This window comes from Bombus flavifrons, chromosome 14 (genome assembly GCF_040668555.2).
Source record: "Bombus flavifrons isolate JBK064 chromosome 14, iyBomFlav1_principal, whole genome shotgun sequence".
Lineage (NCBI taxonomy): Eukaryota > Metazoa > Arthropoda > Insecta > Hymenoptera > Apidae > Bombus > Bombus flavifrons.
In genome coordinates, this window is record NC_138455.1 from 5,482,889 (window position 1) to 5,495,374 (window position 12,486).

The 12,486-nt window shown below is 28.5% G+C and overlaps 3 protein-coding genes across 3 annotated transcripts; 2 read left to right on the plus strand and 1 right to left on the minus strand.

The window, feature by feature from the left end:
• The first annotated feature begins 4,367 nt into the window (after positions 1 to 4,367).
• On the plus strand, positions 4,368 to 6,464 carry LOC138186588 (protein Fer3). Its single transcript, XM_069126599.1, has 4 exons — positions 4,368 to 4,517; positions 4,882 to 5,036; positions 5,212 to 5,371; positions 5,734 to 6,464. The coding sequence occupies exons 1-4, from the start codon at positions 4,470 to 4,472 to the stop codon at positions 5,884 to 5,886; spliced, it is 516 nt and encodes a 171-aa protein (XP_068982700.1). The 5' UTR covers positions 4,368 to 4,469; the 3' UTR covers positions 5,887 to 6,464.
• A 1,174-nt stretch (positions 6,465 to 7,638) lies between these two features.
• CUTA (cutA divalent cation tolerance homolog) lies at positions 7,639 to 8,878 on the plus strand. The gene is made up of 6 exons (XM_069126602.1): positions 7,639 to 7,861; positions 7,945 to 8,004; positions 8,089 to 8,134; positions 8,203 to 8,252; positions 8,328 to 8,370; positions 8,454 to 8,878. Exons 1-6 carry the CDS (start codon positions 7,698 to 7,700, stop codon positions 8,526 to 8,528), a joined length of 438 nt encoding a protein of 145 aa, XP_068982703.1. The 5' UTR covers positions 7,639 to 7,697; the 3' UTR covers positions 8,529 to 8,878.
• A 78-nt stretch (positions 8,879 to 8,956) lies between these two features.
• Positions 8,957 to 12,473, minus strand: UHRF1 (ubiquitin-like with PHD and ring finger domains 1). The gene is made up of 8 exons (XM_069126595.1): positions 12,175 to 12,473; positions 11,233 to 11,834; positions 10,801 to 11,155; positions 10,552 to 10,731; positions 10,317 to 10,473; positions 10,057 to 10,255; positions 9,555 to 9,983; positions 8,957 to 9,482 (listed from the first exon to the last, which is right to left on the minus strand). The coding sequence occupies exons 1-8, from the start codon at positions 12,256 to 12,258 to the stop codon at positions 9,263 to 9,265; spliced, it is 2,226 nt and encodes a 741-aa protein (XP_068982696.1). The 5' UTR covers positions 12,259 to 12,473; the 3' UTR covers positions 8,957 to 9,262.
• Between the last annotated feature and the right edge of the window lie 13 nt (positions 12,474 to 12,486).

Sequence of the window (12,486 nt, forward strand, 5' to 3'; positions counted from 1 at the left end):
TATAAAAAATTTTGTTCTAAAGTAAAGCATTCATTATTGTACAAGAAATAAAATTTAATGTTAAATATTTTATCCTGAGGTCTCTATCACCAGTACCAGTGCAATGATACAATTATTAATGACATATTCATTGACACCGTCATAGTTGTAAAGAAAGAAATGTAAAACATAAATGTATATGTAAGAAATGACAGATTACAATAAAAAAAGTTAAAAATGGAATTTATCTAATTTTATTAAGAATGTTATCAGATTTTGTCTCCTTATCAGAAAATGTTAATAGACATAATATTATTCGTGATAATGATTTATCATTATTTACAGTGATAAAATGTTTAATTAAAATTTAATCGTTTAATTGATTGAAAATTTTTACTTATGTGTGTATGTATTCAATTTTGTGATATAAATATTAAAAACTAAATACGTTAGTAAATTTTTATTACAATTTAACGTGTTTTCTCACTTTCTTATTCATCAAACGTATCAAACACAAAAACGTATTTATCAAAAACGTATTAAATGTTGAACAGAAATATATATTTTCGAAATTCCATATAGATATAAGAAGAATGCGTTGTTGTTTAAATCGGTGATTATTTCTGTAAATGAATGAATAGTAAATATAGTTGAACAATTTTTTGCTATCCATATAACTATTACTAATTTGTTTAAACAAATAATGCGAAACATAGATTTATCTCAACTTTTCTTTTTATCGAACAAGACGCTTTTAACTAAAAGCACACGATTGAAAGAAATTTGAAATTAAAAAGTAAAAGATCAAATATGATTGATTGAAAAAAGTTTGGCGATCGTGATTTGTTTCGAATTATTAATAAATAAATTAATAAAGTTATAAAATGTATTTATGTTCCAATTTTTACAAATGTATATATAAAAGAAAAATACACTTCAATGTGAGAGATCTATACTATATTTTTCGCGAAATAGCAGAGATACTTTCAACTTATATACATCTTTTCCCGAGAAAGTGACAAATTCTAATTGGATAACATGAAAAATAGATTTATTACCTTTTTAAACATATACCTTTTCATATTGCACGATATACGAGAAAGATTGTACGAACAAATTTATTTTCGATTATGATAACAATGATGTGATTTAACCACGACTGAAACATTAACTTAAAAAAAATTTAAAGATGATTGTACGTGGAGTTATTCAAGGATTATGATTGATCAAAGAAGAGATCACGTGACATACAAATATTTTTAAGAATTCAAAAAAAGGCGTCTTTTACTTTAACTATATAACTTGATATTATAATTTAATGTAACGTTTTATGTATAAAAAATTATATATTCTTATAACAAAATTAGTTTATCTCTTTATTTTAACTTTTTATATCGTGTATAAATATGTTATTAAACTACTTGTTTATTTATCTTATTATTTCTTGAAGTCAATCATCGAATTTATTTATAATTTATATATATCTAAATAAAATGCAATATGATATAATGCCTGCGTAATGTTGTAACACTACATATTGCAGTATTTTGCTGCAAATTGATAGCTTTCTATATTAAATTAGTCATATATTTATCTTAATATTTCTTGAAATTAATTGTTTGTATTTGTTTACAATTTTATATATACCTAAATAAAGCATAATACAGCATAGAATGTTGCAGTATTTTAATGAAAATTTATATCTATATATTGTTATTTTTATTTCCTAACTACATGTCCATTGAAAATCTAATCTTATCATATCACAAAGAAACAGATTTTGTTCGAATTTTTCCCTATTTTAGTGGAACCCTGTGATAAATCCGTATTAGGTATATGGCGACGTGTTATTCAAGAAGATGGAAATCTCTGTAACGAAATCACGTAATTGCTGTCAATGGCGTGACCCTGTTGCGGAAGGCGCATCCATTGTTCGAATCGCATCAGAATTAGATCACAAACGAACACGTGCACCATGAGGGGATGAACCCAAATCTGATTTTTGACACCCTTTACGTCATCCCACATATTTGTCAGTTATTTTTTATAAAATCAGAACATACGAAAAGTTAGGATGATTTACTGTCTTATATTATAAATTATATTACAAGTTATAATCTAAAAACATTACAAATTGTTGAAAAACAAAGGAAAACGTCAATTTATTAGAATTCTTGTAATAATGCAATTATTACTGGATTATTTGAGTTATTTAAGTGTATTGGAAAAATAATATTAAATTTGTCTAAATTAAATTAAATTAAATAGAAAATTAATATTTTCAATATGAGAAATAATCATTTATAGCATTTAACTGTTGCATACTTACTAGAACTCATCAAAAATGAAAATATAAAAAAATAAAAACTTTTAGAATACGTAACTGACTAATCTGTTTTAATCGTTACTGTTGAATTAACTGATTTTATCCCGATTCGTGTTTACGGTGAGTAAGTTGCCTTTCATTTTGCATTATATCGAATATCCTTCATTCTAGAAAAGCTTCGAAATTCAGTTATGAAGCATTTCAGCGCCGACGCTCAGAGCATCGATCCAAAGCGTCAGCTTGCAGTTATGGATATAGTGCATATTACCAGACTCGAATTAAAGATCCACCGACACAGTTAATGGATACAAACCTATAAGATATATATCATATGTTAGATAAATTAATACGTTTCTCGTTCTCGCATTTTATCGCATTTATTACAAGACATTCTTAAGTAGCATACTTACTGCATGTACAAATACAAAATAAAATTTAAAAATGCATATTTCATATCGTGTTTAGTTGATATAATTTTTATAAAATTCCTTTCCTTTTTAGCGCACTATGAAATAATTTCTTTTATACTTTTCATCGTTCAAGTTCTAAGAAGTGTTTTTCTTATCTTATTATTTTTTTATTATTCTGGAAAAATTTTTTAAATGTAGAAAAAGGGGTTAGAAGATGAATAAATATGCTTGATAATAATTCTCAAATTCTCAAAAAAAAAAGTAAAGAACGCGACTAAATTATTTTTTTAAAATGCAAACAATAACAAAGTGACAGTAAGAGAATAAAAAGAAGAGAGAATGATCTTAATAAGACTGCTTGCTCGTAGCTTCATATTAATAACTTTATGCACCCTCGAACTCTCAAAGCAAACACAATGCGATTTGACACGCAGATAGCATACTGGATGTTTATATGCGTCCAAAGGGAGAACTTAGTGTCAAGTGAATCGGCTAATATCTATTTAATTAATTTGGGGGAACACACCCTCGGTTTAACAATATGTTACCCTTCTGAGGAGACTTTGTCATGGTCTTTTGAGTGATCCTGTTACGACCTCAATATGTGGAGCAATTTGTCTCGAAATGATCGTAAAGAAATCGTAATATCCTAACTTGCAGAAAATTGTGTCTTTCATGATTTTAAAACAAATGTAATCACTAATCATCAGTGGATGAATTGTATTTTAATTTAAATTTTGTTACATATATAATAAAGTAATCTTACTTGTCCAGATGAAAAATAAAGGATTTTCATACTTCTAAAGAAAAACATCACAATAGTATAATATTTGGTAGTACAAAATATTTTAGCATCAATTTTCATACTTTGATTGTGCTTAATACGTTGACAGAAGAACTCTACCAGATGATTACACTCCATTTAGCACACGTGCAATGCCATGATTCCTGAAGGGAGATAAAAGAAAATTTGTTAATCGTTCTTTAAAATATACAATGCTATTCGCTTTTTCAAAATTAATAAGTAAGTTTGCGTGCCATAATAGAAAGTGACAGACAATATCAAGAAATTCATTGTGAAAATCAATAAAATGATAAGTTCGTTCAAGAAATGTCGGTTTTGAATTCAAAAATATTTGAACAATAATAAATCGTTAAATAATTTTCCTTTTATTTCATCATTTTTTATTAATATCTATTTCATGAAGTGTTGAATGTAGACAAAACTTTTGCAATTACAAAGAGAAGAAGTAAATTAAAAGAAATGAAAGAAATGTAGACATTTAAAAAAAGCTTCCAACAAATAGTTTGTCCATCTTTAACATACCAGGGTCGATAATTCCGATACTGTTCAACCCTCAACTCCTACGAAACAAGGCAAACCATGAGGATTGTCCGTAAGCTCCACCCTTCACAACCACCTGTCCAACGATCGTGTTTCACACAAGTTGGTTAAGGGTGAGATTCTCCAATTGGAACAGGGATGACGACGCAAGCGTCCGAGAATAGTGAATAACAGTGGTTCCAGAGGGTTGCTTTGAAAAAGGGGCGGGCTCGAGATGTACCAAGCTCCAGGAGTTCGATTCCCTGGATGAGGGTATCAGTGGAATCCTCAGATTGAAGGTGACACTCAGACCGCAACAAACGTTTTATTTGACTCGTGTATCGATATTCTTTTTCATTATTTTTTTTTTTAATTGAAATACGAGGGTGGTACTTCCTGAACTCATTTGCTCCTGGATAGAACCCGGGATATGAGCTACACCGAACCATTGTGGGAGATCAATGGAAATCAAGCACCAGTGAGTATAAATAATTAAAAGTGAATCCCTTAATTACGAAGGTATATAGTATAGAAATAAGATCAATAAATTAGTATTATTGTAACACACATTTTACTACAATATTGTTCAGAATGCTACTTATTTACTGATTAAATAAAATTATTACATTGTGATAATCCATAGAACACGAATGAGAAGATTGATTAACAATTTTCTAATATTTCTTTCAACATTAAATACAATAATATATAATATTAATATTTAATTTTTCATTTGTGTTTGTATAATAATGAAAGATAATAATTAGCACGAATGATGATATTTCTTTTGCATTAATAAGAAATAGCGTGCATATAAAAGTAAACGCAAGTAAATGAAATAGGTGATTACAGCGGATATGTCGCAGTACGTCAGCGGCGAACTCGGAAGCTACCCGATGTGGGACAGTTCTGTCTTATACCAAGCACCACCTCCTTCGCACTCTCATGTGAATGAACACGGATTATATAGACAACCCTGTGCATTATTACATCAAAGGTAATTATCCCTGTGTGCTATAGCAATAGCTAAATTTCTTGTCACAATTCTAGTTTATGCAGCGATAAATCGAAGAAATAATTCTAAACTTTGAAGATTTCAAATCTTGAAAGAAATGAGAATTATTTACAACGACGTCTTATTAATTATTTGTCAATGAATAAAATAATTTCAGTCGTTATACGCCTAACGGTAGATCTCCGAATCTCCCATCGTCCACCACAAAGAAACCAAGGCGTCGCGTGGCGACTGTTTCGCAAAGAAGAGCAGCAAACATCCGTGAGAGGCGCAGAATGTTCAATTTAAACGAAGCTTTCGACAAGTTACGCAGAAAAGTGAGTTGTATATGCATAGACTTTTGTTCTATTCTTGAATCTCATAACAATATTGCTAACTTCTATAAGAATGATTATCTTTTGCTACTATTGTATTATGCGTATATTGTATTTGTATAATTTTGTACAATTAATTTTTACACTAGTTATTAGCGAATGTTTATCCAAGTATATACTTTAATGAGCACAACTAAAGGAATTTAAGGAATATTATAATAAATATTTCACTTTGAACATTTTATATACTTTTGCGTATTATGTGCATTTTGTGCAATTTTACATTTCTCATAAATCCATAGATATCTGCATTCTATTGATATACCAATGTTGCTTAAAATTATTTTACGACCTTTATTCCTCAGGTGCCAACTTTTGCTTACGAAAAACGACTCTCGAGGATCGAGACTTTGCGCTTGGCCATCACTTACATTGCATTTATGGGAGAGCTGCTTGGAATTGAACCGAGTAGCCCAAAGCCAGAATACATCCCGAGGGAATACTACTTGCCAAATTAAACCTATAAGACGTAAACATTCACATGAAAACCTAAAACAGAAGAATTTGATCAAAAATCAATTTTTTATACGTAAATCGTTTTACAATTTCAGCAGTCTGGTATTTTTAGAAATAAAATTACCATAACTTGTGATATGCGTAAGAAAACATGGTAAACGGTTGGTTACATATTAAAAAGTTCAATTTGGTCTATTTCAAATGGATATATTTCCTGGAAAATATTGAATTAACAAAATTGCATATGTATGTGCATGCGGTTGAATGATAACTTTGGTTACTGGTAAGAAAACAATATGATGACAACCTTAACAAATCTGGCATTGACCTCTACTCATTCGAATCCTTTCTTTAATATTTTAATAGATACTCGATTTTTTAAACTCACGGTACATGTTTCAAATTACATACAGAAATTAAAGTACATTATTAGATGGCAGATTTTTTATGCATTTATGGGAAATTTGCGCCGAAGTGCACAAAACGCATATAATACGCGAAGATATGTATATAAAATATCCACAGTATAGTATTAGTTATAATATTTAGTATATAAAATAATTTTCTACCTAGGTTACATTTTTTTAATTATCTCCACAAAAATATGAATTTACATAAATATTCGCAGTCTATAGATTATCGTCTAATTTCTTTATTTTCGAAAAATCATAAAGAAGATTTTTTAATTAAACATATCGCAAATTTGATTCTGTAAGGATATTTAATAAAATAATTACATAAATTGGAGTAACTTACACATACTCGAATACTTCTAAAAATTGTCAACAAATATTTTAAGTTTATTGATAAGTAAATCGTCGAAATAATATAATCATTCATATGAACAAAACTATCGAGTGCAAAATACATCTAAGAACGTAATGTCGTATATGTTTGAAATTAAGTAAGATTAATGCATCCACATATACGTATAAGTGTTACAATTCGAGTATTAAGTAAATTACAGTAAGCATAGTTAAGAACACACTCGAAAAAACATTAACTAACACTTAATGTTTATGTGATTTTACGAAATAAGATAAAAATCCGTGTCTTCCATAATTTATGTAAATCTGCTTATTACATATTATCATTATATTTAAATATAAGATGTACAAATACTATCACAGTATGTATCTTTCGTTAGTACACCATTTTGTCTGTTTTAAAAGATTGAAGAAATTTCTTTGTATAAAATTTTAACTTGACTGCATTCTTTGAATTATTTTTTACTGAATTGTATTCCTCTATCATTAGAAAATTTCTTAAGTTCAAGAAAAATAAGAAAGAATCATTACTGATATAATAATGATAATAATAACATAATGCCATGATAATAATAATGATAACAACATACTAAAAATTTCTTAAAACGTTATAATCTATCTATTCGATTAAAACGCAAACACAATTGAAATATAAAGAATCAAAGGATCGCAGCAGGGTTAAATGCGGTTTTTTCGAAACTATGCTTTTTAATCTGATACTCAATAATGTTCGAGAATAATCATTAGATAAATTTCAAATTTTTACACATTATTTCTTATAAAATTACTTACAAAGTAGCGTATGATTCTTATGATATTTTAATTTGTTAAATCTTTGTAAGCCTGATTATTTAAAAATTGATTCCTTTTAATAATAAATGTTTTCGTTAAAAAACCGTCATTTCCTTATTTTTTTAAATAATTTATTTTTGAAAACTGATTAATCGATCTCAAACAGCGATTCGAGAATGTGCTCTAAGTTGGTACTTCTGAAGCAATCTTCAAGTTAGTGAAAAAAGTACCGGTTCCACAAAAATTGGATACAAATGTCACTTGTATTGTGCAAACCGATTTTTGGAATAATTACGCTCTTTTGTTTCGTTAGAGGTGTTCCTGCTACTACTTATAGAAACATGAGCGATCTCGCTGGAGTTCATTCTGTTGCATACGTAACAGTTCCAACACAAGAAGTCGCTAAAAAATTGTCTCAGTAAGGATCGATATAACCTATTGAAAATTAATTCTCTAGAAAATAAAAATGATTACTTTAATTAATCTATACTTAATTTACAGTGGCTTGGTGAAGAATAAATTAGCTGCTTGCGTTAATATTATACCAGGGCTTACATCAGTGTAAGTATAATGTATGTACTGTTCATTGTGCATGCAGACTAAAATATTTTAATTTCATTTAGAAATATTATTTATATATTACAGATATGAATGGAAAAATGAAATTAATGAAGATAATGAACTTCTACTGGTAAGAAACAAAAAAGTAATGTTAGTAGGTTAAAGTTATTGATACACACTTTATATACTTTACTTTAGATGATAAAAACTAGGACTGATACTGTAAATGCCCTAACAAAATATGTAATGTAAGTACATATTTTGATACTTTTGAATTATTATATACATATAGTTAAAATTAATTTTGAACTGGCTTTGAACAGGGAGAACCATCCATATGAAGTTTGTGAAGTAATCTCATTGCCTGTAAGTATTGTTTAATTACATTTTAACATAAGATATGTACTCTAATATAATGCAGATGAAAGTTGAACAATGTTTTATTATAGATTCAAAATGGAAGTCACAAATATCTCCAATGGATAAGCGAGATAGTTCCACCTATCAATCAAAGAGAGCAATAAAATAACTTTCCTTCTATATCCATATTTAAAAGGATTCTAATGTCACATATTATAATAAAAACATTTATTTACTTTGTTATAAAATAACATGAATTGTTTTATAAATTTTTCACTACTGTGAAAAGTTATGTTATGCTAATTAGAAAAAACAATACAATTAACAAAAATGCAAACTAGAACCATTACAGTTGATTTAAATTTGAACACATCGATAGACGCGTATACATGTACAAATAAATGATCAAACATTTATAGTGTATAGTCAATTGTATAAATCTTATACTACATACAAATATAAAACTCGAAATTGTATAAATCAAAAATCAATATAAAAATAAGTACTACAATAACTATATATATTTTCATTTCTTGTACGTTTCTCTCTTTCTGAAAGAAAGTTCATTCTTTTTATTATCTTATTAGTATTGTCAGTCAATTTATTAATGCAAATATTGTAATAATAAAATTAATTGTTATATTTATTAATGTAAATATTGTAATAATAAAATTAATTGTTATTGTAGTGGATCATGGCAATAAATTTTGTATACTAACAAAAATTTTTTATACTATCAGAATGTGTTGTCCACCTTATAAGTATGTATTATAACAAAATCACTAATACATTTTATTCGTGAACCATAAATTGTATCTAAAAATATTATTTAATGGAGTCTAGGTGTGTGTGTAAATTCGTATTTGAGATATAAGTATTATTTTACTAAAAATTAATGTTATCTGCCACCCTCATATCCTGGATAAAGCGATAACAGAGCAGATGATAAACATTGATTAACTTCCATTTTATAATTTTTGTCTAATAAATGACGACATGACGGGCAATATTGGACACCCGACGAAAAAGTACGTTTTAAACAATTAAGACAAATATTATGCGTGCACGGAATTGTGACAGGATTATAAACAAGTTCCAAGCAACAGGGACATGTGAATCTGCAATTTAAAAATTATAAAAATTTGAAAATATAACAAATATATTTACTAAAAACTTGATGAGTAACATACCTTTCTGAAACTTGTTGTAAAAATGCAGTTTTTCCATCTGGTAAAGCTTTACGGCATTCATCCCATAATTTTATATTTGCTTGATCTTCTTCAATATGTTTCACTACTTCACTTTCTAATTCGTAACTCTCAAGTTTCTTTTTCTTCTTTGGTGGTTCTTTTTTCGAAGAGGTAGAATTTTCTTCTTCCATTAGTATATTTCGCTTTTTATTTGTCTTATTAGTTTTATTTATTTTATTTTTTGCCATTGCTTCCAAGTATCCATCTGGATACATTGGTTTTAAACCAAGAGCCTCTATACGTGCTTTACCCTCTTCAGTCCATGGTGCAGCTGCTGGATCATCTCTCCTTAATAAATACCTCCATACGCGAAATCCGCTTTTGCCTGTATCTGGATAATACTTTACTACCTTATATATACCATCATATCTAAAATAAAAATATTTTTGTAAAAACTAAATATTAGAACATATAAAAATAACAATAATGATTATTATTATACCTGTTGCCCTCTTCTGGTGCATATTTGCTATGTTTAGCGAGTTTGAAATTTCTGACAACTCTTACAGGTATACCACCTCTCCAATCTTCAGCTGTAGCGCCGGCTGTCGCATTGAGCTTTGCATTGCAATTTAGAGCCAATGCTTTATTCATTCGAGTCAACATCTGATCGCAACTTTGTTCAGCTGTTCTTTTATTTCCTTTATAAATATAACACATTAATTGAGTCATAACAAATTTATTTATAATTAAATATTTTACCTGATAGGTCCCTGCCTCCAGAGCCAGTATAAATAAACTCATCACCGTTATCAATATCATCCTCGTAACCTCCAGATAATACAATAGAATACGCACAATCTGTTTCTCTCCCATGAATTCCAGCTATATGTGGTCTATGCACTCCAACTTCAGACACCTATCATTTACATATCCTTGATTTATTTATATATGCAAAAGTTATTAAAATTAAGGATTATTTAAAAATTTCAATTACCTGTACTCTGTACATCCAACACATTCCAACTTCTACTCCTGGAATAGGTCCACGATGATTAGGTGGAACTATACTGCATTCTTTTGTCCTTCCTACACATGCCATTCCTTTACCCCAATCTCTCTTACTACTATTGTTTTCATTCGTTCTTTTTTTCGTTTGTTTAAGTTTATCACCTGCCTTTAAAAAATAATGATTTATAAATTTTATAAATATTACAAAATAAAGTATTATTAAGTGGTAATTAACCTTCACAATTTCATTTTCGTCATTTTTACATTCTGGGCAATACCAGTAATCTTCTTCAGGTATAGATGTTAATGGAGGATTCAAACAGCTTAAATGATATGCGGAGTTACACTCATCGCATAAGAGAAGATTGTGTTCATCTTCTTTCCCAGCACAGACTCTACAACCACATTCTCTGCATTCCTTGTTAGGATTGTCCAAACATGCATCACAATAAGCTTGTATACGTCTTCGTTTACCATTACTGACCATATGTTGTTCATCTTCAGGACTTCTGTCTTTAAGAAATTTTGGTTCTTCTATGGCAAAAATCTCTCCTTTAGGATTTACTTTCCGATTCTCAAGTGGTTGATCCCTATTTAAATAGATACACATATTTTAATCATACATTATACCAACTTAAACTGAATATTTGAATTATACAATACTTACTTTCCAATATGCAATATCCCAAGAAGTTCTTGTACCCTCTTCTTTTTATCTATTTTCAATATTGTAAAATCATACCATAATCCTGTTACTTTGGGATCATCAACATTGTGATTGATCATCACTTTTTGACCTATTTTTAAGCTATCAAATTTTAATAAACGCCTTGCACGTGGTCTTACTGATGACTCAGGTACATTGAAAGCTGGAGCTTTATCATCAAATTCCCACTGCATATTATAAATAATATTATCATCTCTTTTAAAGATTTTTAATATTATTGCCTCAAACCAAGCTCCATAAGTTTGGTCAAGACAATCTACCGCATCTCCAACCTTATAATATAAACTTTCTGCTTCAGACAACTTTTCTTCTTTGCTAGAATTATCTATAATTTCTTCTTCAATAATAGAACTAGAAGTAACTTTAGTACTCGAAGTAGCTTGGCTTTCTACTTCATTGATTTGTATTTTAACCATTAATTGAATTACATCATTCAAATTAACATTATAATCATATAGCTTATAACCATTTTCTAGTTGTTTCCCACGGAAGAATAATCGTTGTAAATCCACTTTTATATTCAATTCCTTTTCAATCTCACGCTGCAAAATAATATTTTTATAAATGAAAGATTTTAGAAAATGTTATTAAATAAGTATACGAATACTTCAAATAGATAGAATTATAAAAATATAGAAATACTATACTCCAAATAGATAATTTCTTTTTATTTACACATTATTATTATTAAATAATTGTAACTAACATTAAATAAATGTTTTTAATAAAATAATGGAATATTTAATAAAGTCAGATTTTTTTACTCCAAGAATTTCAGCATTGAACGTAAATATCAGAGACAAAATTACAACTTTCACGAAAGATAAAAAAATTGTACTTTTTTATCTGAAATTAGTACTTCCTATACTACATTTATTTTACCTTAAACTCTTCCACTTCCGTCAATTTGGAGATGGTTAATATTGCCTCCTGTTTACCATCCATTGTTCTCACTTTAACGTACATTTTAATATGTTTATTCAGTCAAAAATTTTCAAAAAATGCGTTATCTTGTGCCTAGTTCTTTAACACAACGATCAACGTGTGCAAAACCAAAAAATGTAATTCACTTCATTAACATTCATAGAAGTGCAAATAAACCAACAGTGACTGTCATCAGTCGTGAGTAACTTCAGCACTTGTTGGCATTTACTACTGAGAAATTTGGCGGGAACAGACCGTGGGTATATATGG